The following is a 25,141-nucleotide window of genomic DNA, read 5'->3' as shown; positions in this document are numbered from 1 at the left end:
TCCTCCATCTGCTAATTGCTTGTTTTTGTCTCCCGCCCTTTATGAAGACATAATTGAGTGAGTTGAGTGTGACGACAAGGAGGCCTTCAGTTGCTCTGTTTACCAAACGAAAACAGCCACGTGCTTTTCTCTTCGCCCAGTGTGAGCCACCATGTGCGTGTATAATCCGAACAGGCTTGCTGGAAAAGAAGACCCACATTGTGGAATGAGTTAGGGCCATCTGGTTGGTTACGATCAATTAAACCAGACCTTTGAACCTCAGATTCATTGAGAAAAGTTTTCCAGAAACCTGCAAGTCCAGGTGAAGCTTCTTTTCCCATCCTATGTTTGAAGAGTTACTCTCACTCAAACAGAAGAGCTGCAGTAAAACATACATTTAAATCATGCCTACCATTCACTAGAAGGCTTAGAAAAAGACTTAAGTCTGACACACTCTCACATCCAAAGACAATGTCGATTTTTAGCCACTAATTATAAGATTTTGCAGAGACTGTGGATCTTGCAGAGTCACTGTTTGCAATACTACAACTTGATTCCTTTTAAGATGATTCCCATCCTGCTCCTGGTGGAAAATGCCACACCAAACTCCCTTTAAGAAATATGACATATTAACAATTCCTTACGTTAATCCAGCATCAATATAATCCATAAAGATAAACTGTATTTGTGTACAAACTTTACTGTCTGTGGGAGTGAGAGGCCAAGTCTTTTTTAAAAATTAAGATTTCTCACTAAACAAGTGCCAGTTGGTCGATAAGGAACACACCGAATTAAACACCAACCCTTGTCCACTGCATAGCTCAACCAGGTTCTCCTCCTTTTCTACAGTCCAAAAGAACAGAGACTTGTTCATGTTTTTGCACCTCCCTGAGCTCCCCTCCATGTTTACTCTCCACTCGGTTTGCTGCTTTGGTTTGTCTGGTGCTGGAGAGGATACAGCTATTGGTTGTTGTCATTGACCTGCACTATTTGCATGAGCCAAGTTGAAAAACTTAGGGTAATAGTAAACATTTATTGGAACATCAAGACCAAAAAAAGACTGATTTAAAGGTCCAGTGTGTAGGATTTAGGGGTATATATCGGCAGAAATGGAATATAATATAATAAGTGTGTTTTCTTTGGTGTATAATCATCTGAAACTTAGATTTTTGTGTTTTTGTTACCTTAGAATGTTTATATCTACATAGGGAGTGAATCCTCTTCTACGGAGTCTGCCATGTTGCACCGCCATGTTTGTGCTGTAGCCCAGAACAGACAAACCAAACACTGGCTCTAGATAGGGCCAGTCGTGTTTGATGTTGGCCACCATAGTACATAGCAGCTCCTCCACGATGGTTTAATTTGCCTTGAATTCTAACCGGGAGAAGTTTCATCTGGTTGCAATCTGCACTCCTTACTGCTAGATGCCACTGATTCCCCCTAAATCTCACACACTGCTCTTTAAGGCAGCTCGGACTGAGATTTATGACCACCTTACACCAAATGGTCGAGATCACATTAGGGTGCCACAGCTCCAACAAAACTCTCCTGATTTTATTCCACCACTGTAAATTTGTCTGTGACAGTGAAATCTCTTGAAGAAGTTGTTTTGTCTAAGGCCAGCATTATTTGCCTTTTTCCCATTCACTTCTTACTAGTCTGTGTAATTCATGAGATACATCAGTGGCTTTAGAAAAGAACATCCCCAAAGACAATTCCCATGAAGAGTAGCAGCCAGAAAACATTTAACAGTCAGTCTCTGTTGGGTAAATCACATTAACTTAATCTGCAGTTGTTGGTTAAATAGCAGCTAAGAAAGAATAAACCTGTGTTTAGATGGATGTTGACTCTACCTACAGTATCGTCTCCTGGAACTAAATCGCTTAAAAGCTTTCTCATGACTCGACATCTTTTTCACATGAGGCTCATTTAAGCAGAACTGCCTTTAGATTTGACCTGTGTGGATTAATTGTGTCCAACAAATGCGATGTTAAATGCCTAAAATATCCGTTTGATGCTCCTGCAGTTCACACTCTTTTCTTAAGATCATTATCCAGGACTTCTCTTATCTATCTCTCTGATCTAGCTGGTGTGACAGACAGGGATGGCGCCATTCACTAATAAGCTCCTCTCTATTGAAGTCTGATTTAAAAGACATGCAGTCTATGGTTATAACTTATCTGTGAAATCATCTCTTACACATCTATAAATTATGAAATATTAACCATAGAATGACAATATAATGAGAAAAACTACCACAGTTACCAACCAGCAGTGGCTAATCTTACATTTGAAGGATTAATTTACATTTATCAGCGTTTCGGCCACTTAAGTCATAATTTAATCCAACATCCAACCTGCATGTGCTTCCGTGTGACGGGACTTGGAGGGGGGAGCTTGCAGGGTTTCTGCAACATAACCGATAACCGCTCTGGTTCATAAACTACCATTTAAACATATTATCCTGAACATAACTTTCACATGGCAGTGTCATCTGTTTTGGTGAGCTCTGATAGTTCATTCTCAGATGAATAAAAAAATGAAGAATGTTGAAATATTTTTTCAGGAAAACACAGGATTTTCCAGGACATTGTACTTTTCTCTCATTATGCCTCTGTGCTGTCGGTAGTCGTGGTCAGAGTCATAATGTTTTCGGGTTGTCCGTCCCATTCTTGTGAACGGGATATCTCAGGAACGCTTTGAGGGAATTTTTCTTCAGATTTGGCACAAACATCCACGTGGACTTAATGATGACATGATGAGATTTTGTTGGTCATAGGTTAATAGTCAAGGTCACTGTGGTCTCGTCTGTCTCTTTCTTGTGAATGTATTATCTCAAGAAAGCCTTTAGGGAACTTCTTCATATTTGGCACAAATGTCCACTCGTACTCAATGAGGAACAGATTAAATGTGGGTGGTCAAGGTCAAGGTCACTTTGACCTTGCATTAATCTCCTTCTCATGAATGCAATATCTCATCTAAAGAAAATGACTTCATATTTGGCACAAATGTCCACTCGTACTCAATGAGGAACAGATTAAATGTGGGTGGTCAAGGTCAAGGTCACTTTGACCTTGCATTAATCTCCTTCTCATGAATGCGATATCTCATCTAAAGAAAATGACTTCAAATTTGGCACAAATGTCCACTTGGACTGAGGAATGAACTGATTAGAAGCTAGTGGTCAAAGGTCACTGTGACCTCGCAAAACATGTTTTTGGCCATAACTCAAGAATGCATTTGTAATTCTGTTTTTTTTCACAGACATGGATGGTAAACTGTAACCGCAACTTGACTGGTGCTTACAACCACGAGGCGGTAATTCTAGTTTTCCATGTGTTTTCCGTGACTGGAAAATTGGTCAACTGTTTTCCAGGTTTTCCAGTACATGTGGAAAACCCTGGTCTTGACATGCAAAGTCTCAAATTAAAACTCGCTGATAAGTTTAATTGCATTTAGATGTTCTCAGAGTGTTCAAATGCTCTGGTATTTAGTCTCCCCAGCAGCACCCTTTGTGTGCCTCTGTGAAATATCTGTTATACGTTGTGACGCATGTTGTCTCCAGATGTTTGTTACCACATGTTGAGCAGACAGGCCACGCCTTATCTCTTCCCCATTACTCACACGTTTAAAGGCTGGAAGACATCTGATTTGATTAAGAGTCACATTGAGTTTGACGATAAGAGCGCCCGGTGATATCCAGCTGATCAGGAAGAGATTTAGAGCAAACTGATGTCAAACTGAGAGCAGCGCTCTGGTGCAACTGCTCCCAGCACATGTTTTTGTTTTGGGGAAAACAAAATTGATTTATACGGATGTTTCATAATGTTTGAGAATGTTTTGAGAATGACGCTCTCCTAGACATTAAATATTATTTTCTCTGTACAGTCATCAGTAAATGATTGTGAGGACATATTTAAAATGCTTCTTCCTCCTTTGAACCTTCCTCACCAACATGTCTCAACCTTTTCTTCTTGTATGTTTCCACTTCGCAGGACGAGCTTGACCTTACAGAGAAGCACAGGGAAGCCATGTTTGCTCTGCCTGCAGAGAAGAAATGGCAAATCTACTGCAGCAAGAAGAAGGTAAAAGACTCACTGTGCATCATGTCAAACTCTACATCAGCCTCCACAAGCTCGCTGCTGCTTTCTCTGAATAATATCTGCACATATCCTGCCAAGTTTCTGTAATAGCCTCCCTCATTGATTTGTTGGTATTTGAAGCTGTGAGTTTCTCAAACACAAAACCACAAAACCTTGTATTACTGTATTCCTCTGCTCACAACAGGCAAGAGGAATACAGGAATAAAGGAACACTTCAACCCCCAATGATCATTTGTATATCAATTAGCGCTGCCCCTGACTAAGAATTTTCCTAGTCACCTAATAGTCGTCATTAGGGGCCATTGGTGGACTAGTTTACGATATTGAATTAATTATTAAATGATATATTTAATTAATGAAATACAAAACCGTACTAATGAACCTTCATTAATATAGGCCTATATTTTATCTACAAGTGCACGTCACACACTGAGCGAGCCGCCTGTTAATGACGCTGTGGGCTAATGGGCATGTAGCTACTTCCATGTTTCAGATGATACGTCATGTTTGCAGTTGACCAATGAAGATGAGTTTACATATCACCTTGGGTTCGTCCTTCACCTTCTCAAAATGATCCCACACTTTGGATTTCCTGCCCGACATGTTATTAACTAGCCTGTGGAATAACCGCAGGTACCAGCCCTGGAAATTAACCTGACTCCTGCCTGACTGCTGAACGTGGACACTTCCTGTGTCTGCCCTTTCGAATTAATTTATTCCCACATTGTCCAGTCATAGAGGTTTTGATGTATTTTGATAAGGTGTAGCTCCTGATAGAGTTTCACGTTTGTTTGTTTTCTGCAACTTAGCGACCGATGAAATCTTGCTGGCTAATGACCTCTCTGGTCGACTGATGTTTGGTCGACTATTAGCATACAGCCCTAGTATCAATTACTCACCTCATGTTAGGTTGAATTTGTGAGTAAAACTTTGTCTTTCTGGCATGCCTCCAGTAAACGAAGAATCTAAAAACTTGATGAATTGACGTCATGGGTGTCTGCGTTTAAATACAGCAAAACTATATGAAAACATCTGTTAACAAACTCTTACATAACTCGTGCAGTATAATCCAAGTCTTATTTATCCTGTTGTATGCTCACTTCTTCCTCAATAGACAGCCCTTTCCGATGGGGAACTGAACTTACAATGAAACTTCTCTCTACTTTCTTCAAAGCCAGACTCCATTGACAAAAACTGTAATTCTACGTTGCTGAACATAGGAGCTGCTGGTGTTCCGCTGCCTCAATTAATTAGTTTTGTTTGTGTTATTGTGTGACTTCTGTGAATCCAAACTAAACTTTAAAAACACAAAGTCACACAATAACACAAACACACTTACTGATCGAGGCAGTGGTAGACCAGCAACTCCTGTTTTCAACAAGGTAAAAGTACTGTTTTTGTCAATGGAGTCTGGCTTTGAAGAGAGCAGAGATACATTTCACTTTAAGTTCAGTTCCCCATTAGCAAGGATTGTCTGTTTGGGAAGTACTGAGCACACGACTGGATAAATGAGACTTGGATTGTAGCCATGACTTCAATTCATCAAGAATTTTCTCCGTTTTCGGATTCTTCGTTCACAGTTAAGGGATGTGAGAAAAACAGTGTTCATGAATTTAATGTAACAGGAGGTGAGTAATTGATACACAAATGATCCTTTGGGGGATGAAGTATTCCTTTAATGTCATTTGTATATAACTGCCTATTAGATGAGAACACACATATTTGTTGCAAACTGTCAAACTAAACTGCCTCTAAATTCTCCACTGTAATAGAAGGCATTAGAAATACATTAGAATGACAAGAATAACCTTAACATTTCAAATGCACCACTTAAGTACCACCCAGAGTACTGTCTATTGACTTTATTCCCCGGTCTGTTATGTATCTCTCCAATTACAGTCACTTTCCTCAAAACATAATAAGTCTGTGTTGCCTCTTCAAAGCTCCCCTATGAATAACTCACCTAAGTGGATGTTACACAAGGTGGATATAAAAATAGTGATGTGTAGAGGGAGTAACACGGACGCTAAATCCAGCCTGTTCCATTAGATAATCCTCTAACAGAGAAGCCAGTGACAGGAATCATAAAATACTGAAATATACTGCAAGACTGAATTCAGAAGTAGTATCTTGTTTCTGATGACCCCGAAGATTGTTATTTCTCCCAGACTATAAGGGCCTGGTTTCATTGTTCGACTGTCCTCCCTGATTCAAAGGGAGGATTTTTTAATCATGCGGTTTCTCCTGTTAGATAACACACCTGTCCTATCAAAGCGTTCGTGTAGCCATAACATACTCTAGCACGCTGTGACTGTGTCATATTTCATTACGTCTTGTCTTGGTGATAAAAGGAGTGTCAGCTGTTCCTCCTTTCCCTGTATATTAATTCCTGTCTTGCATGCAGGAAAAAGCAGACGCCTGGTCTAGTTTAGATCAACTTGATTTGAGCTTCCCAGTTACCTCGCATTCTTTCAGCAGTGTTTCTCAGGGGCATAGGTATGACTGTGTAGGATATCCTCTCCTGACTCACATGTAGACAGAGCATACTTTCCTTCATCCGGTTACAAACTGGAGGGGAGGAGTGTTGGGATTTAGGTTGATGGATGGATAGTTTGCATGTCAGTGTACAGTACAGGTCCCCAGAAGACACAGCTGCAGGAAGGCACGCCATTTGTGCAAAAGTGTAAAGCCCCATCATGCATACAAAGAACATATAAGGGATGTTGGTTTTATGCTTTTCTTGTTTATTTCTTTTTTGTTGTTGTTAAAATTGGGCCTAGAGAGTTTGAAGGTCCAGTGTGTGGGATTTAGGGACATTTATTACCATGGTAGGCTATGAAATGGGCTGTGAAATATTCATAACTAACTCTTATTAGTTTAGAATCACCTGAAATTAGGGGTCATTGTGTTTTTGTAAACATAGAATGAAGGTGCTTTCACACCTGCCCTGTTTGGTTCGGTTCAGTTGAACTCAAGTTCATTTGCCCCGTAATTGTGGTTTGTTTGGGCAGGTGTAAACACAGCAATCACACTCAGGTGTGCACCAAAACAACCGGACTGAGACCTTCTTGAAGAGGTGGCCTTGGTCCGGTCTGGTGAGTTTGTGGTGAGAACGTGTCCCGACCTCGATCCGAACCAACTGCAATCACATGACACATTGTTTGGGTTAAACATGAGCATGTTACAGTCCTGGAGGATTATTAATGTGCACCTCCTCCTGTACTGCCTTAATATGCACATTCAGCACATCCAATGCATCAAAACATTGTTTTCTAGTTGGAGCCGCGCCTCGTTTTCAAACTGTATGCTTTGACTAAAATGAACAATGACAGCGATATAGTCCACGATGAGCAGCGCTACAATCAACCTGCGTAGTTGTCCCTCCATTGTGACATTAGAAAGTGTCACATTTATCTTGCATGTGTACTCTTCTTCAATGTTTTGTTTACCTCCTGGATTTTTCCCACATGGAAATTCTGACCAATCAAGAGCAGCTTTCTCGCACTAAGCATTTTATCTGGTCTGTTTATAAATGCTGCCGAGAGAACATGTGCACCAAAATTAGTCCCTGATTCAGACCAGTGCAAGACAGCTCTAGGTCTGAAAGCAGCCTGAGTTGTTATATCTACATATGGAATAGGTCCTCTTCCTTGGTGTCCGCCATGTTGTTCTACAGTAGCCCAGAATGGACAAACCAAATACTGGCTCTAGATAGAGCTGCAGTAGTTCTCCTACGCGCTTGGCACACTGAGACGTTTCAGCTACGCAACCTCACTGCTAGATGGACTAAATCCCACACACTGAACCTTTAAATATGAATGAAGAAAATATAACCACCTCTCACCGCTGCTCGCCTCATCCCCGTCATGATATATTAAATAATAAATATTTTTGGTTTGACATTAGATCTGTTCAAATATTTTGGAGCATCCCAAAAAAATCAGAGTAGAATCATTAAAGACATAGTTTAACATTTTGGGAAATAAGTAGTGAGACTGAGAGGTGTTGATAGGCAGATTTTGTTACCTTTGGACACAGCCAGGTTAGTTCTTTTCCACTGCTTCCAGTCTTTGGCCTTGTTCAGACTTCAGCCCAAATCTGTTTTTGGTATATCCTGATTGATTTAGAAAGTCTGGACAGCAAAAAAAATGCAAACATTTTTGCAGTTTGGATCCAAACCACATTTAGAGGTGGTTCGAAATGTGATTCCAATTGGATTTTCGCAACGCAACACACAACTGGAAAACTTGGTCTGGTGTGATGTAGGTAATTCTGCAATGCGACTTAGCATTTAGCTACATAGTTACTGATACCGACGTCACTACCAGAGCAACCCATGCAGATAGGCTGGTGATGTCTGGACACAAAAATCTGATCTGATCACTTGCAGATAACAGTGCTGACAGTCTGTCTTAAAGATCTTGATTGAGAAACAAATCTGATTTGCCTGCAGTCTGAATTTAGCCTTTATGCTAAGCTAGCTTAGCTGTAGCTTCATATTTACCATAAGGACATGAGTGTTATTGATCTTCTTATCGTAATCACAGGGAGCAGGCGTTTAAGCTTATTTTTATTATATGTGCCAATAGTGTGTATTTATCTGGACAATTAAATTTAATGCAGAATTGGTAAGTTTTGAGTATTTTTGAGTCCGTTAATATGATAAGAGGCCTAAAAGCAACGACGAAATATTCCTCTTCAGCTAAAAGCCCAAGTATTGATGTTTTTATGACTCTGGCTGCACACAGCGTCCACTAGCCAGCAGCAACATGGCGAGAGAAGGTAGTGGAAATGGAAACAGCACAGTGCGTGCTCCCGTTTTTACTGTGTCCCAGTTAGTGGCCTCATTAGGAGTAGTCCCGGGGCCCAAGTTAGCCTGAAATAAGCCCCAAATATTGTTCTGCCTCTGCACAGCTTTCTAGAGATCACGCAGGGTTGCTTCAGGCTTGGTGTGAAGGTGGAAACAAATCTTTATGTGCAGCACTGACCTGCGGGGGGGGGGGGGGGGGGGATGACAAAAGAGAATCAATAGTGCTGACTCTGCAGCAGGCTCTGGCCCCGGACCAGACAGATACAAACTCATCTGAGCCCAGAGGAAGGGTGTGTGTGTGTGTGTGTGTGGAGAAAAGACGCAGAGGAAGCAGTCGGTTGTCCAAGGCAAACAGGAAGGCCTCACTTCCACAGGTGCAGCTTTTGTGTGTCTGACAGGAGGGATGATAAGAAGGAAGGTGGGGTCACTAACGGGGCGCTTTGAGTCCGCATATGATGAGGGCGGTCTTTTTCGCCAGAGGTTTCTTGGCTTCAGAAGTCGGGCCGAGCCGGGAAGAGATAAGTCAGTCAAAGCAGCAAAGCTTTAGCTGTTTGGTTTGGCTGGGCACCTGAGCCGATGAAATAATGCTGCAGAGAATCAATCTCCTTCCTCCTTCTTGTCAGCTCTCTTCTAGGATGCATCATCTGCCAAGAGGCAGATTTACTGATCTGGTTGTTAGCAGAGATTTTGCAGTTAGGTTTCAGAATTCATCCCCACCCCCCAAAAAAGCCCTTCATGTGTGAGAAGACAGAGCTGTAACTTAACTTCTCTTTCATGCAGACTCTAAATAACTGAGATTGATTCCTGTTTGCTAATGTGCCTTTGATCTTAACTATTCAAATGTGGAAAAAATAAACTCCCAGAAACACACTCCCCACTTTTCTCTCTCATCATGACCCTAAATAAACTGGAGTCATGTCAGCGTTTGAAGAGTGCTGACTTCCGAGGTGAAAGATGAACTCTTTAAGATGCAAAAGGAAGTGGTCCCACCTCTGCGTCTGCGCCACTAATGGACTGAACTCTTTCCAGCGCCCGCCTGGTCGAGCTGGCACCGGACGCGAGTGGAACAGCAGGATCAGACCTTTCCGTCACTGCACGATCCCCGCAGACCAGCCAAGGCCCGCAGTTTCTGTCAGAGCGGCCAACTCTCCACAGGCCGCTTTATTAAATGACGCCCAATTAGTTTCTGATGGTCACAGCTCGCTTGTGCTTAATGGAGCGAGGGCTAAAATGAAAGCCGGGGGCCCTTTTATGTACGGGCCAAGTTCACGGTCAAGTCATTTTCTCCTCAGTGTTTTTCCTTTGAGTTAGAAAATTAAATCATCTAAGAAATATCTCGCAGTTGTTGTTTTTTTTTCCACAAACGTGCCTGTCAGGAAGATTAATCTCAGCATAAATCTGGCCGTGTCCTTAATCCACAGTTTTAACATTCATTTGCTAATCTGAAGATTTTCTCAAGCAGCTGTGCTCTCTTTTCTGCACTTCTCACCACCTCCTGAAACTCACCGAAGCGCCTCATGATGAAATGGGCTGGATATCTGTGTCGTCCTACTTTGAGTTCCTGCTCCATTTTTGGCTTTTGGCTATTTATGCCCCGGACCTTCTGTTGCCTGTGTGTTTGTATGTTTCAACGTCTTGGGAAGCCAGTTGATCTGAAAATGATGGAAGGAAGTTCTCCATCTGGCTCGCAGTTGAACTTTGATGTATTCAAACATGTGACATGAACCAAATAACAACTTGTCCTCGCGTGTGACTTTGTGAAATGTTTCCTTCAAGACCACAGCCTTATATTTATAAATCCCACTTGCTCCCTGTTAATATTTATAAACCAAACACATCTTTTTCTAATTAACTTGTGTGTTTTTCCTTATCTTTGTGTGACCTCTGCACAGTGTCATTAATTCTCTGTTACTTCTGTTTTTCAGGAACAAGAAGAAAACAAAAGTGCGACTAGTTGGCCAGAATACTACATTGATCAGCTCAATTCAATGGCAGCTGTAAGTAAAAACATAAACTGTATTTACTCTCTTTATTGCATATAAAAATGGTCACGAAAAGTCCTGGAAGAACAACCTGTTTTCTATTTGACGTTTTCTTACCCTATTCAAGAGTCCAAGGTTGTAAAACCCAGACAAATCTGTGAGTTTGGGCTATAGAAATGCATCTTGACAACTTTCAACTGAATGAAGCTAGTAGTGATCCAACAAATAAGAAAGTTTGCAATTAATATATTTAATAAAGGATTTTTTTATTCTCTGGAAATGTGTTTTCCATGTTACCGGTACATCACTGGAAACCGATAAATGTAGCTTTATTTTGGCTGTGAATTGTCTCTCAGAGCTGAGTGCACCAGCTCGGTATAACAAAGTAGGTCTTAAATCTTACGCCGGTTTCAAATGTACACTAAGTGCACCAAGTCTGACTGACCACAGTCAAAGCTGCGCCTTGGTCTGATGCACGTGCACGTGAAAACATGTGAAGCAATGATTGTTGCCAGTCAACACACTCCTATCCAAAGCGCACTTTAACTGTCCAGCATGTCCAGTGGGTTTGTCTCGTAGACTGTACATAAAGATGGACAACACATCTCCACTTCCTCCCACTGTACAAAAATGAAGCCAAAATCTCCGGGATATTGGTGCAGCCATCCTGCACCGGTGACGTCATTTGGAGCCAGAGTCTGCGCAGTAGCGATCTCCTGGGTATCGAGTTCCCGCCCAATCACCTGTCAGACCAATAATGAGCAGCACCATTGCTCACAGGCACACACAGCTGTCAATCATGACGTATAAACCCCTTTTTATAGCATCAAATAACTAATTAAAATCAAACTTGTCAAAAAAAGACAGTTGAATAAATATCAGCGTCATGAGAGCTACCCAAAATGACAGAAACCATCTTTGTGAAAAATTTATTTGACGTGTACTTCAGTTTGGCCCATGTCCCATCAGCTAACGTGGAGGGGGCGGGGTTTATGACCTACACTGCAGCCAGCCAACAGGGGGCGATCAAGATCTTTTTGGCTTCACTTTTGGGGAGCTATTATGTCGTCCATCTTTATTTACAGTCCATTACAACTAGTTAGTGCACTCATCTCCAGACTTAGATCTTCACCATGTTAAATTTTTTGTTGAACAGAGAAAGACGCTCCTCGCCCTGGAGAAAGAAGACGAGGAAGAGAGGAACAAAACCATAGAGAGCTTGAAGACGGCTCTGAGGACACAACCAATGAGGTGGACTAATACTTTCTTTATCTCACTCTGTCCTGTCTTTTACATATAATGTCATCCATCGTCACATCTGCTTTCATTTAACCTCCTCTCACCTTGTCTGTCACTCTTTCTTAGTTGCTCACAACATTATGTAAATGAGTCCTTGAAGAAGTGAGCACCTGTAAAGGTCACTGCAGTGTTGGTTGAAGGTTTTACATTGACGTGAATGTGCATTAAAGCATTTCTATTTCAGGATCCTGAGCTCTTCACTGCACTTAAAAAGCAAATGTCCTGAGTTGCTTATTACATTTCCTGAGGATGATTCAGTTATAGCACAAGGAAACAGAGAGAGGAGACACACATACATTTAGATATTTGGCATGTGATACTGCAGCTTAACTCAAGGGCATTTGTTTTAATTAAACCTGGTTTTGCCAAACTAATATGATTCCTGTGCTCGTTTTCCTCTCAGGTTTGTGACCCGTTTTATCGACCTGGATGGCCTCACGTGTATCCTGAACTTCCTGAAGAGCATGGACTACGAGACCACGGAGTCGCAGATCCACACGTCTCTGATTGGCTGCATCAAAGCTCTGATGAACAACTCGCAGGGCCGCGCCCACGTCCTCTCGCACTCCGAGAGCATCAACATCATCGCTCAGAGCCTGGCCACGGAGAACATCAAGACTAAGGTGGCGGTGCTGGAGATCATGGGCGCTGTGTGTCTAGTGCCCGGCGGACACAAAAAGATCCTGGAGGCCATGCTGCACTACCAACGCTTCGCCTGCGAGAGGACAAGATTTCAGGTGGGTGGGAGAAAGTCAAGTGCACAATTTTGCAGATAGATAAAGTTGTTTTAGAGGCAACATGGTGTGAAGGTACTTAATGTAACTGTAATAACCTGTCATCCCACAGACACTTATTAACGATCTGGACCGGAGTACGGGGCGATACAGAGATGAGGTCAACCTGAAAACAGCCATCATGTCCTTTATAAACGCTGTGCTGAGTCAAGGCGCTGGAGAGGTGATTTATATACATGAGACAGCTTTTATGCCTCTCTTACACTTGAAGGTCATCGTGTCCCTCTGCAACTCATTTAAGACTCTTTAAAACATTGTGTGCATCCTTTTTATTGCTTTTCTCCCCTAAAACAGACAAGTTTGGAATTCCGTATCCACCTACGATATGAGTTTCTCATGTTGGGGATCCAACCTGTGATCGACAAGCTACGCTCTCATGAAAACTCCACATTAGACAGGTGAGGTGGAACGGAGAAAAAGGTAGTGTCTCAACCTCAAACACAATCGCACCTCATACTGTTAATTTGCAATAACAACTACTCAGGTAGAGGTAAAGGTAAGCATCAAAATACTACCTAGAGAGAAAAAGTATTCACGAAAAAATGAAAAGTAAAAACACCAGCAGTCTTTAATTTGATGTGGATATGACTGGAATGATCTCAACCACAGATGGCCTTCCTCAGGTAAAGAATACCCTTGTCACTTTTCCATTGTCACTCTTGGTCGCACCAAGTAAAGCCATGCTGCACTAATTTGTGTTAACATTGTCAGTTTACACGCGCCATGCTACGCCAAGCTGTGCCGTAGATGGAACTTTTCTGGAGTAGGTCCAAAAGCCGGGTGGCCCGCCCTCAAGTGGGTGGTGGTGATGTCTCGCCGACCACAGCCAACTCCCGATACAATATTCCCAGTCTGTATCCCTGATGTGATCACAAAAATATTAATATAATACTAAGTACACCAGTAAGTAAAATGAGTTCTTTACTTGTTGTCTCCTATTTGATATTTTGATTTGGCAAATAAATCAGCAAAGCATGTGCATGTTCATATTAGACTGTGCCTGTCATGTTAAACAGTAAATATAAGGAGTGTCAACATGTTACAGTGTTCTTCATCTTCTATCACTCCAGTATAAATGTCCCAGTTCCCACCACAGACAGCCACAAATCAGGTGTGACCCCCAACGTCCTAATCCAGCTATCTTTAATCACATAAAGACAATCAGAATAGAGAAGTGGCCAAATCAGTCTCTTATCTTACTGACAGTCTCATATCAGATGACTCACTGAGGCTAATTCGGAGATAGTGCTGTGATGATTCATCATTAATGGCCCTCTAAATACAGGTGTGTTCACTTCAACCACCAGCTGTGGTTGAAACATTACGTCAGGCATGTCCACATAAAATGAAAGCAAAATGCATACTGCTTGAACACTGTTAGCTTAATAGTTAGGCCTACATTATGGCAGAAAACAGGAGTAGTTTTTAAGCATGATATACCGTGTGTATATGTTATTAAACTTATAAACATTAACACAACAGACACACTTACTGTCAGGTGAGTGTTAGTGCGGTTCTCTGATGTACTGACTTCAGACCAGTGTTCACAGCTGGAGCCCTCTGCACTGAGTGCTGTTAATTTGTCTGTAAATATCCGCTGCTAGCATTATTTGAAAGCCATAGTAGCTTCAGCTATTATGCTGCTTAAAATAGAGTCACGGAGGCGTGGCTTTGATAGGATAACAGAGCACCTGTAGACCTGGGACCAGCTGACCACTTGTCTCTTAACAGAGTGTAAATGTATGCATAAAATAACAAATAAATAAAGGTAGTTTGATGAAAGTATCAAATGTAACAAAGTAAAAGTAATAATTTTTCTTTAAAAATCTACTCAGGCAAGTAAAAAGTATGCTGCATTAAAACGACTCTGACAAGTATAGTTTCCTCAAAAACTTACTAAAGTACATGTAACCATGAGACATCAGATGAGATCTGTCCTTCAGATGATGTATTTGACCGTGTATTTCATCTATGCTTTCCAGAGAGATCTTTCTAAATTTCTAATCCAGTCCTCTCACCCTCTCAGGCATTTAGACTACTTTGAGATGCTGCGGAACGAGGATGAGCTGGCTTTGGCAAAACGCTTTGAGATGGTAAGATAAAAAAAAACCTATAACCTTATGACATTAGTCTTACATAATTTATGACTGTAAAATATTCAGCAGGAGATACTCACACAGTTGTTGTTGCATTTCTTCTCCTCCAGGTACACATAGACACCAAAAGTGCCACCCAAGTTTTTGATCTCATCCGCAAGAAGATGAACCACACTGATGCACACCCGCACTTTATGTCTGTCCTGCATCACTGCCTCCTCATGCCGCGTGAGTGTTTCCTTCAGTTGTTTATAAGTGGGCTGCACACTATTAAACCTTAAGGCAAACACTGTCGCACAGAACACAGTTCACAATCTTTTGTGCTGACTCAAAGCTGGTGAGTCTACAATATCCTGAAATATAATGAGGCTCCAAAGAAGGTGGTATTATTACTCCCACACAACACACAGAACATCTGTACCTCCTGGTTTCTGGCCAGACAGATAAGGATGTTGACTTTGTGCAGATTAGTCAGTCTGCAAATTGAATAAGCACATTCCCTGCCAAGCTGAATACTCTGCTAGCTCAAAGTCGGTGACTGCTGTGGTTTTGTTACCCTATTTTTAAAGCATCAAGTTTGATTATAATTTGCCAGTTTTCCCATCTCAATTGACTTGAAAACAAAGAGCCACCATCTTCCCTTTTTAAGTGGCTTTTTAACGAGACCCCCCTCAGTCACTTTGTTTAGGCATTAAGAGTGTAATTAACACTTCAGCCTTGAATACAGAAGCTGTGGTCAAGACTTAATAAAGTGCCTGTGATGGTACTTAAAGGTATACTCTGCAGGGATTGTCATTAAGTCCTATCAAACACCGCATTTGAGCCTGGCACCTCCTCCATACGCTGCTTACACACACACACACACACACACACACACACACACACACACACACACTGCAAGGTACTATTGTAGGAGCATTACATTTGTTGTAATGGCGCACACCCACAGAAATGCAGCTCAGCCTTGCTTTCAGTTTTTCCCAGTGGCCACTCACGGTATTGCAGCAAAAAAATCCTCTGTGGCCCAAAGATCATTTTCCCCATAGTACAAAATTATAAAAGAGACATCTGTAAAACTGTTGATAGGACACCTGCAACTGCAAACAAAGTCAATATGACTCTTGTTATTATGAATTTTTGATCCATTGAGGTTTTATATTTGTAAAACTTTGCTCAAGCTGAGAAAAGTGATTCAAAACTTCATGACAATGTGAAGTCTATGGGCTGATTGAGACCTTGTGGGCGGAGCCAGCAGGAGAAATACTACTGCACATATTCAGTGGGGTTCATACCCCGAAAGTTACCCAGAAGCTAGAAACTTCTTCAGTGTATGTGCCAGATGAATAATTATCTTTGGACTGAATAGGCGCCATCTTGAGGTCCAGTATCCAGATTTAATAATACTGTAAAACCTCTATTAAAAGCGAAGTCCCAATTATATGCACAGTCCCTTTTACGAGCCTGGTGTAGCTACATATTTTGACAAAGAGGCCTGGTCTGGTTGCTAAGCAGGTCATTTTTATAGAAGTTCTTTGCATGTATAAAAGCAGGTTGTTGGCTACCTCAAATTATGTGTCTATTCCTTGATTACCCTGTAAGTTATTCATATTCCTTTGGTCTGTAAGGGTCCTTAGATCAAAAGAATCAAAAGAAATTTTCACAAAAATAAATCCAAGTTATGAATGTTGTTTTAACAGGATAAGGTGGTATCGGCATGTCGGGTGCAGTAACTTACCCCGATGTATTATCTGAAACTTATTTTTTATACAAGTAATATTCATACTGGTTTAAATAAACAGTTTGATTGTTTTTCCCGATTTTTGCTGAGCAACAGTTTTGTGTGAATTAAAGGCCTGTCCCAAATATAGGCCTGTTGATTTCAGTGATTGAAGCAAATGATAGCCTGGGCTACTAATTGAAGTTTTACGTTACATCCATTTTTAAAAGACAATACTTTAGCAAGCTAACTAAGCTAACCACCAGTGCCTACCTGTCCAACAGAAAACAGGCCAACTGTGCGTCACTGTTCATCCCCATCCTCTCATTCAGTGCATGCCAGTTCAAGTGAAAGTGAAAGCCAACCTCAGATTCACTCTTGTTTTCGGAGCAAATGTCATTGGCGTGGCATTTCGATGCACAATTTTTCCAGAGCTGCATCCGCAATTTTTAATTTCCTCTTGGATGCGTGCTGGTACTACCTGATTGAGTCCTGACCTCACCTGCGTGCTGTCATTGGCTAGAAGCTAAAAATAACCACTGCCAAAAGGTTGCAGCAGGTTGTTTTTTTTGTAGGAAAATCCTGTAAAGTTTAAATAGGAAGAGGAATCAGAAAAATATCCATGAAGATGATTTGATGCACTGAACATTTATCACGGTAAAGTAACAGGATGCCTTCTCACTGTAACGCAGTAAGTGTGTGTGTTTAAAAGGTTTTAAGCTAAATAACAAGTCAACAGTAAACACGTGTCGCCTTGTTGTAACCTGTAATTATCCTGCCTCTCTTTGGCTCCTCAGATATGAGCAGTTACAGACCTATTTTAGAAAATCAGTCCAGCAGTCGCTGTGAGGCACTAATGGAGACACTAATCCTGATGACTGATTCCAGCTGGCTGATAAGACACTCTTCCTCTCTTTCTCCTCAGATAAGAGAAGTGGTAACACGGTGCAGTACTGGCTGCTGTTGGATCGTATCGTCCAGCAGATGGTCTTGCAAAACGACAAAGGCCACGACCCCGACGTCACGCCACTGGAGAATTTTAACGTGAAGAACGTTGTCCGGATGTGAGTCCTCTGATTTCCTCTGAGACAAACTGAGTGACTGCATGGAGCAGATTACTCGGCTGCCAGATTGAAGATTGTAGAACAATGTTGTGTTTGATGAGGAGTGGAAAAAAAAAAAACACGTGCTCGACAGTGTTGGCTCAAAAATAGCTTCCCTTTTATGTTGAGACAAACAATGAGTGGAGTTGTTCACTGTAGGTAATTATGTGTCATCCTCTCTGCAGGCTGGTTAATGAAAACGAGGTCAAACAGTGGAAAGAGCAGGCAGAGAAAATGAGGAAAGGTTTGTACGACTCTAAATGACTTTCCTGAAATAGAAAACGTTTGTTAATTAAAATCATATTTTTAGTAAAGTCATGATTTGATGAACACGTCGCTGTGGCTTCTCATCACAGAGCACCACGAGCTGCAGCAGAAGTTTGAGAAGAAGGAGCGTGAGTGTGACGCAAAGACTCAGGAGAAGGAGGACATGATGCAGACGCTCAACAAGATGAAAGAGAAGCTGGAAAAGGAGTCCAACGAGCACAAGAATGTCAAACAGCAAGTGGCCGAACTTACTACCCGACTGCATGAGCTCAGCACCGTACGTCGTCCTTTATACATTACTACGGTTCACAAAACACAGTTGTACATAATCATCTCACACAGCACCTTCTCTCACTTCCATCTCATTGCATATTGATAGGAAAGCTATATTTACATGAGTGAAAAGGAATCTAATGTAAGATAAGGAGGAATCTAATAAGAAAATGTGAAAAAGTTATGAGTTAAAAAACATGCTACACAAAAGCCCCGTTTCCACCAAATGCTTTCAGTATGGTACCTTTGGAACCAAAAGTATCCCTTCAGACATGGTACCTAGATCCTAGAGTTTCCACTGCAAACAGTACCCTAAAATGTGGCCGGGGTTGTTGTCACTCACTGCTCCGTCCAGCACTCACTGTATTTCCACATCAGTGGTGACACAGAGGAAAGTCTGCCCCTCGTTTATCGTCCACAGAACGAGGCTCGAAATGAGCCTCAAAACCAGCCACAACTTAGCCCTGAGCAGAGTGACCGTCCTCTATTGACCAATCAACAGACTGCAGTGTTCACAGCTCCACCTTTTAGTACCAGATCTGTGTGCTAGGTACCCCAATGGAGGATGGGCCAAGAATGGGGACAGTACGGAACGGTTCCGTTGGTACCATCCACAACTTTTCACAGTGGAAACGCAAAAAAAGCGTACCGAACTGAACTGAACTGAACCGTACTGTACTGCTCGGTGGAAACGAGGCGAAAAAGTAATGAAAGTATTCAACTCTTAAACACTGGCATTCTGCGACAGTGGTTCACACCCTTGTCACAGGTGACCTTTGAATTTTAGCAGCAGGAATAAAAGCTCAGATCAGGCACAAAAAATCAGGTCCGACCCATTTTGGGCCCAATGCAGATTAAAAGCACAAATTCCTACTGTAAAAAACTATATTTGACATATAATAACATGTTTTGTTTTAAATTAAAACATTAATTACAAGGGCTGACGTGTCCCTTCGCACCACTTCTCCCTCCTCTCTTCCTTCTGTCATTTCAATAGTCTGCCGTCTTTTGCACGACAGGTTTGACAGAGCTTGCTGCGCCCTTTGGTGCATCTAGTGTGCACAGCGCTGTTCAGATGATGATCACAGCTCTTCGCTGCATATTACACACACACTCTCACACTGCTTAGGAGGCAGAAACAAACACTGCCAAGAAGCTTTGCAGCCTGTCACTCCTTTTTTCTGCCCCTCTCCTGTGCGTGCTTTACCTCCCTCCTCAAGTTCACTATATTGCTCCATTGTCACTTTCCCTTCATCAGTCGCAGCTCCCCATCTTTCTCTCTCTTCCCTTCTTGATTCAGTCCATTAAAACTCCTGCCAAAGTGCCATTTACGCATGAGAACTGCCACTGAGAATAGTGAGGAATATATTCTGCTCGGGCAGAGAATCAGAGGTCTAGCTGGAAGAGAGGAACGTATTCAATATGTTGTCATGTATGAAAAGAACCCAAATGAACACTGTAAACAGACGGCTTGATTCCTGTAGAGATGATTCTGTCAGAGGCTTTTTGATCCACATAAACAGTTGCACCATAACATTCCCACTGTATTAAAAACTCTGCAACATGTTAAATCTCCCTGGTGTCCTCCCCTCCCTGTAGAGACAAGCAGCTGTTGTTCCTGGAGGTCCTCCCCTCGCCCCCGGACCCCCCGGTGGTCCTCTGCCTCCTCCGCCTGTGCCAACTTTTGGAGGAATGTGCCCACCTCCCCCACCGCCCCCTGGGGGCATGATGCCTCCTCCGCCTCCCCCACCGCCTCCTCCGGGAGGACCCCCACCTCCTCCTGGACGCCCACCCATCGGAGGCATCCCTCCCCCACCGGGAGCACCCCTAGGACCTTCTCTGAAGAAGAAGAACATTCCCCAGCCAGCCAATGCACTCAAGTCCTTCAACTGGGCCAAGTTAGCTGAGGTGAGAAGAGTGCAGACACCAGAATATAAAATCTATATGATGCTTTGTGTTTGATTATAAAACATACATGTGTTATTGTCCTCTGCTCAGAATAAACTGGAGGGCACAGTGTGGATGGACGTGGACGATGCCAGGGTTTTCAAAATCCTGGATCTGGAGGACATTGAGAAGACATTCTCAGCCTATCAGAGACAGCAGGTACTGAGGACACCACAGTTCATCTCTCCATCTCACCACATAGTGCCAGAGAGAGACGGGGTCAGATGGGTTGGGTGGCTGTGGGCTCAGCTGGCTTGCATTTTTGGATTTGGCTCGTGTCGAGATTCTCTAAAATTTCTCCTGTTTTGCAACTTTTGATTTCTCAAGCAAAGTTGGAGAAGGGAGAAGGGGAAAGGTCAGATAAATACCAAAAAAAGCAAGAGTCAGCCTGAAGTCAGAGGAAGGAGAGAGGGGAGAAAGTGCAAGATATATTTTGGGGTTCATTAGACGCAACACTGTCATGCTTGAATCATCTCAAACGCTTTCTTACATTTGAATGGAATGCTGTTTTCTGCCATTTTTTTGTTTGTGGTTTTGATCATTTTGCCATTTGTGATTGAAAATGCATGACTGAGCTGCTCAGAATCGACTTTTTCTTTCTTGTGGCCTCAGTTTGCAATTCATTTAATCACTAGATCTTTATAAATAATCAGTAGTGTCTTTGTTAGTCGTACAGAAGAGAATGAGCATGTCTGTTCAGAGTTCAAGATGTCAACAGGCACTGTGTTTCACCTCAGTCTAACGGCCTTAAGCATGTTCAACACACATAATGAGATTGAAAATGAATTAATAAGAAGCGTCTTTCACAAATACAAAGACAGCGTCTGCTAAATTTTGATCCTCAGTGTCGGCCTGTTGAGTTTAAACAGAAATATGACATTGATTTCTTTATGTGCACAGCATGTGAACTATAAGCACGTATCGATCGACTGAACACCCACTCACGTCTCACTGCTGCTCACTTCATTACTGATGGATCCATCGTCATCTAAGTGCAGAACGAGCTTTGATTGCTGTTTGTTTGTTTTGTATGGGCTGCTGTCACGTAACTGCTTTACTTATTCTAATAATGAGTGCTTACATCTTCCCTGCTTCCCGCCTGCATTTTAGGACTTCTTTATGATCAATAACAGCAAACAGGTGAGTGCACTTGCAGTACAGTCCATATACAGACATGACTTTTTGTCGCTCCTCGTGGATTCAGTCAGACTTTGTTACACATGATGTCCTAGTGTCCTTCTCTTCTGATGAATCAATGTGTGTCCAACAGAATGTACGACCTGTTAGAGAGTCACCTGCCTTTAGTTGTGTGTCGTATGTGTGTACTAATCAGTGTGACGACCTCCCTGTGTGACTGTTTTCAAACCTTTGTGATGTATTTGTAGCTTTTGTTTTGGGATTTTGGGGCATGTGTCGGTTTGGTTGTTGTGTGTCTGTGGGTGACTCTAACTCAAACTAATATTTACATGTTACTATGTCTTGTTGCACTCTAACGTCTTCATCACTTGGCTCACAGAAAGAGGCAGAGGACGACACGCTGAGCTCTAAAAAAGTCAAGGAGCTGTCAGTCATCGATGGCCGTCGAGCTCAAAACTGCAACATCCTCCTCTCGCGGTGGGTTTTTATCTGCGTCTTGACACTCATAAAAACATTAGTGACACACCAGAGATTGTGATGGAATTATTTGTAGTTTTCACATTGTGTCTTAAGTTAATTTTATTTTCAAAATTTATATTTGAGGATACGTAATCCTCCAATCCTTCAAGTAGGTCAATAAGGGACAATAAAAATTTAATAATAATTATACATAAATATGGCCGCAAGTAGTGGTTCCAAGGTTCAAGCCACCGTGGACTGTATTATCAGTTGTTGTTTTTTAATAATTTTTATTTAACTTTTTTTTCAGTTCAGTAAGTACAGGAACAAAACAAAACAAAAAATAGCATTACACAGGGGAAAAAAAGACAAGTATGAGGTCATGGGATGTTTACAAAGATATGACAAATTTTCCTAATTTAAAATACAGTAGGATGTCATATATGGTACACACAATAATCACGTGGAATCTGTCTCATTTGCTGACCGATAGAAGTTAAAAGCTGCAAAGGATCAAGGCCTTTGATGGCTCAAATCACCACCATTAAAGACAACTAACAGGTTTTATGATGATCAGACAGACGCCCATTTACTTACCACCAAATCTCCACCAGGCCACACTTTTCTTTGGCAGCACCGTCACCCCCTATTGGTCAACAGCGAAAACATTTTGGGGACATGCTTTAACAGCTTAATTAAAAATATCCACTGAGTTTGGTGATGTTCAGACAAACTCTTACCGATTCATGGCCAAAGTTGCCAATGCACTTATTTGGAACTGGTGACATCCCATGTTGATTGATTTCAACATAATTGTACTCACATGGTTCAACATTGTTATGACACAAATCCTGCAAGTTTCATGATGATTTGTCAAACTGTTGTGGAGTTAGGTCTATTTATATGCTCAGCCACGCCCTTTTTGAATTTCTTAGGTCAACATCTTTGAAATGCAGTGAGATATCAACAAGCTTTATGAAACTTTTGATAAGCTTTGTCCAATAAGCATCTACAGAGAATTTGGTAGCAGCTGGACGTACGGTTAAGGACAGTGGTTCCCAAATGGTGGGTCGTGATCCAAAAGTGGGTCATGGGTCCATTCTAAATTGGACCACAAGTGACTCACAGATGTGATAAGTTTGTAAAAAACACACTTTGTTTTAGACTAGAGTAAATTTCTGGCACAGAGCTTTTATTTTGAAGTGCCGTTTCCTGCTGTAACGTGAGTGACTAATGAACAGGTGCTTAACAGAGACAGCAAACTAAGTCAAAGACATGGCCAAACGCAAATATGATGCTGAATATATTAAACTGTGTGGACCTTGAACCAGTGACTAAGGAGAAACGTGGACCCTGTGGCTGGACCAGTAGGGAACAACTGGTATAGGAGGATGTCTCAAAAATTTGTCTTTAAATAATTTAATAAGGCAGAAAATCTCATCAAGCTGACTTAAAAGGTCCTGGAGGCTAACTGCAGTGAGTGTAAATGATGTCTGTACCGGGTTTTGTGTAAATGGGATCCACAGCACAAGAGTTATGACTTTCCAGTGTTCAAAATTTTGACCTTCAATTGCAGTGCCCCTGTTTGGCTGATTGGGGTCATATTTCTTGGACAGCATTTGGTCACGATTTCCAATCACTAGTGAAAATGTCATCTGTCTAAGATGAACCATGTCATTGAAATGCACAAACATTTAGGACTAGAAATAAGAATAAACCAGCGCTAAATCAGCTATCTGGGCTTGAAACCAAAAATATAAAATCATTAAAACAAACACATAATAAAGTGACATAAAAACAGCACACATAAGCAAACAGGGCTCTCCCACAACCCTCGACCACACCCACCACAGTACATCTTCATTACTAGGATAATCTGCAGGAAACCAGTGCCAGACCACATCAAATCAATTAATGTGCCATTATAAGCACAAATAAAGTGCTAAATATTTCTGAGTGTGATCATTTAATTGTAACTAAAATCTGTCTCAATATCTGTCTCAAGGATAACTAAAGTGATGTGTTTAAAAATCTATCTGTTGTGTGCTGCAGGCTGAAACTTTCAAATGAGGAGATCAAGAGAGCCATTTTAACCATGGATGAACAGGAGGACCTTCCCAAAGACATGCTGGAGCAGGTACTCTAATGAATGATGAATCAGATGTGCTTCGTTGAGTGATTACACTTTGAGTGCTCAGTGAAAATATCAGCAGAGTGAATTCATGCCTGTCAGCATCACTTTCCTCCACCATTTATTCATGTTGTCTGAGTCATTGCTAAATCTGTTCAGGATAACAAACATCAGCTAAAACTCTGATAAAAGTTTATTGTGTTAAAGAAGGTTTTTTGGGATTTTGCAGTGGAGAGAGGCACACGTTATGACATCAGAGATTTGAAATGTAAATTAAAGAGATTTTTCCTCCCTCACCAGCTGCTGAAGTTCATCCCAGAGAAGAGCGATGTGGATCTCCTGGAGGAGCACAAACACGAGCTCGACCGCATGGCAAAACCCGACCGCTTCCTCTACGAGATGAGCAGGTACTTTACAGTTTTTCCCTCTCACGTGTCACCTTTTTAACTCTGTATTAAACAGATATTAACCTCAGATGTGACAGCTTCAGGTCAGTGCAGCACTCTGCAGACCAGATCTGCTGACAAACAATAGCCATTGTTTCCTCTCAGTCACGGCAGATAAGTGAAACGACACATGGGTTTCCACTCAGCAGAGAACAATGGCTGAATGTGTGAATCACTCTTAATGGTGTTGGTGAATAAATGGAGCCTGTAATGTAATAACAGTAATGAAATGAGTCCTGTGAGATAAAAGGAACAAAGGAAACGTGTCACAACTCGGCCACTGACTGAATAAATACATTAAAACCAGCTAAAGAACACAAAACTAAAATAACTGGCGCTCCTGATAATAAAGGCGTACGTGTCAGTAAATTAATAAAGTTAGTGTTTTGTTTGTTTTTAATCATTCACCACAGTTTGCCAGTTTCTTCTCTCGTCATTAGAGCCCACAGTGGACTGGAGGACAGATGTCACTCTGGTATTCATTAGCTGCAAAGTCAGTGGGTTTTTAAGCCGCAATGAGAAACGCTGCCAAAAATAAGCTTCGTTACCACAGCTTTATATGTATAATTTACTGAGCACACAGGCGTCTTGCTTTATT

At 41.7% G+C, this 25,141-nt stretch overlaps 1 protein-coding gene across 3 annotated transcripts in view; it reads left to right on the top strand.

Moving 5' to 3' along the window:
- Window positions 1-25,141, top strand: part of daam1b (dishevelled associated activator of morphogenesis 1b) — a 76,491-nt gene that overhangs the window by 44,976 nt on the left and 6,374 nt on the right. For 2 of the 3 annotated variants that reach the window (XM_033648772.2, XM_033648771.2), the window contains exons 3-19: window positions 3,975-4,064; window positions 10,818-10,889; window positions 12,031-12,125; window positions 12,577-12,910; window positions 13,020-13,130; window positions 13,262-13,365; window positions 14,994-15,060; window positions 15,174-15,291; window positions 17,706-17,844; window positions 18,069-18,127; window positions 18,240-18,427; window positions 20,023-20,331; window positions 20,422-20,529; window positions 21,481-21,510; window positions 21,887-21,984; window positions 24,019-24,103; window positions 24,398-24,504. In XM_033648772.2, the coding sequence (XP_033504663.2) occupies window positions 3,975-4,064; window positions 10,818-10,889; window positions 12,031-12,125; window positions 12,577-12,910; window positions 13,020-13,130; window positions 13,262-13,365; window positions 14,994-15,060; window positions 15,174-15,291; window positions 17,706-17,844; window positions 18,069-18,127; window positions 18,240-18,427; window positions 20,023-20,331; window positions 20,422-20,529; window positions 21,481-21,510; window positions 21,887-21,984; window positions 24,019-24,103; window positions 24,398-24,504 (2,114 nt within the window). The remainder of the gene's footprint in view (window positions 1-3,974; window positions 4,065-10,817; window positions 10,890-12,030; window positions 12,126-12,576; window positions 12,911-13,019; window positions 13,131-13,261; window positions 13,366-14,993; window positions 15,061-15,173; window positions 15,292-17,705; window positions 17,845-18,068; window positions 18,128-18,239; window positions 18,428-20,022; window positions 20,332-20,421; window positions 20,530-21,480; window positions 21,511-21,886; window positions 21,985-24,018; window positions 24,104-24,397; window positions 24,505-25,141) is intronic. The other variant, XM_033648774.2, reaches the window with a different exon arrangement.

Source organism: Epinephelus lanceolatus, chromosome 13 (genome assembly GCF_041903045.1).
Source record: "Epinephelus lanceolatus isolate andai-2023 chromosome 13, ASM4190304v1, whole genome shotgun sequence".
Lineage (NCBI taxonomy): Eukaryota > Metazoa > Chordata > Actinopteri > Perciformes > Serranidae > Epinephelus > Epinephelus lanceolatus.
Note: the sequence above shows the minus strand (reverse complement) of the source record. Positions and strands in the feature narration are given on the sequence as shown.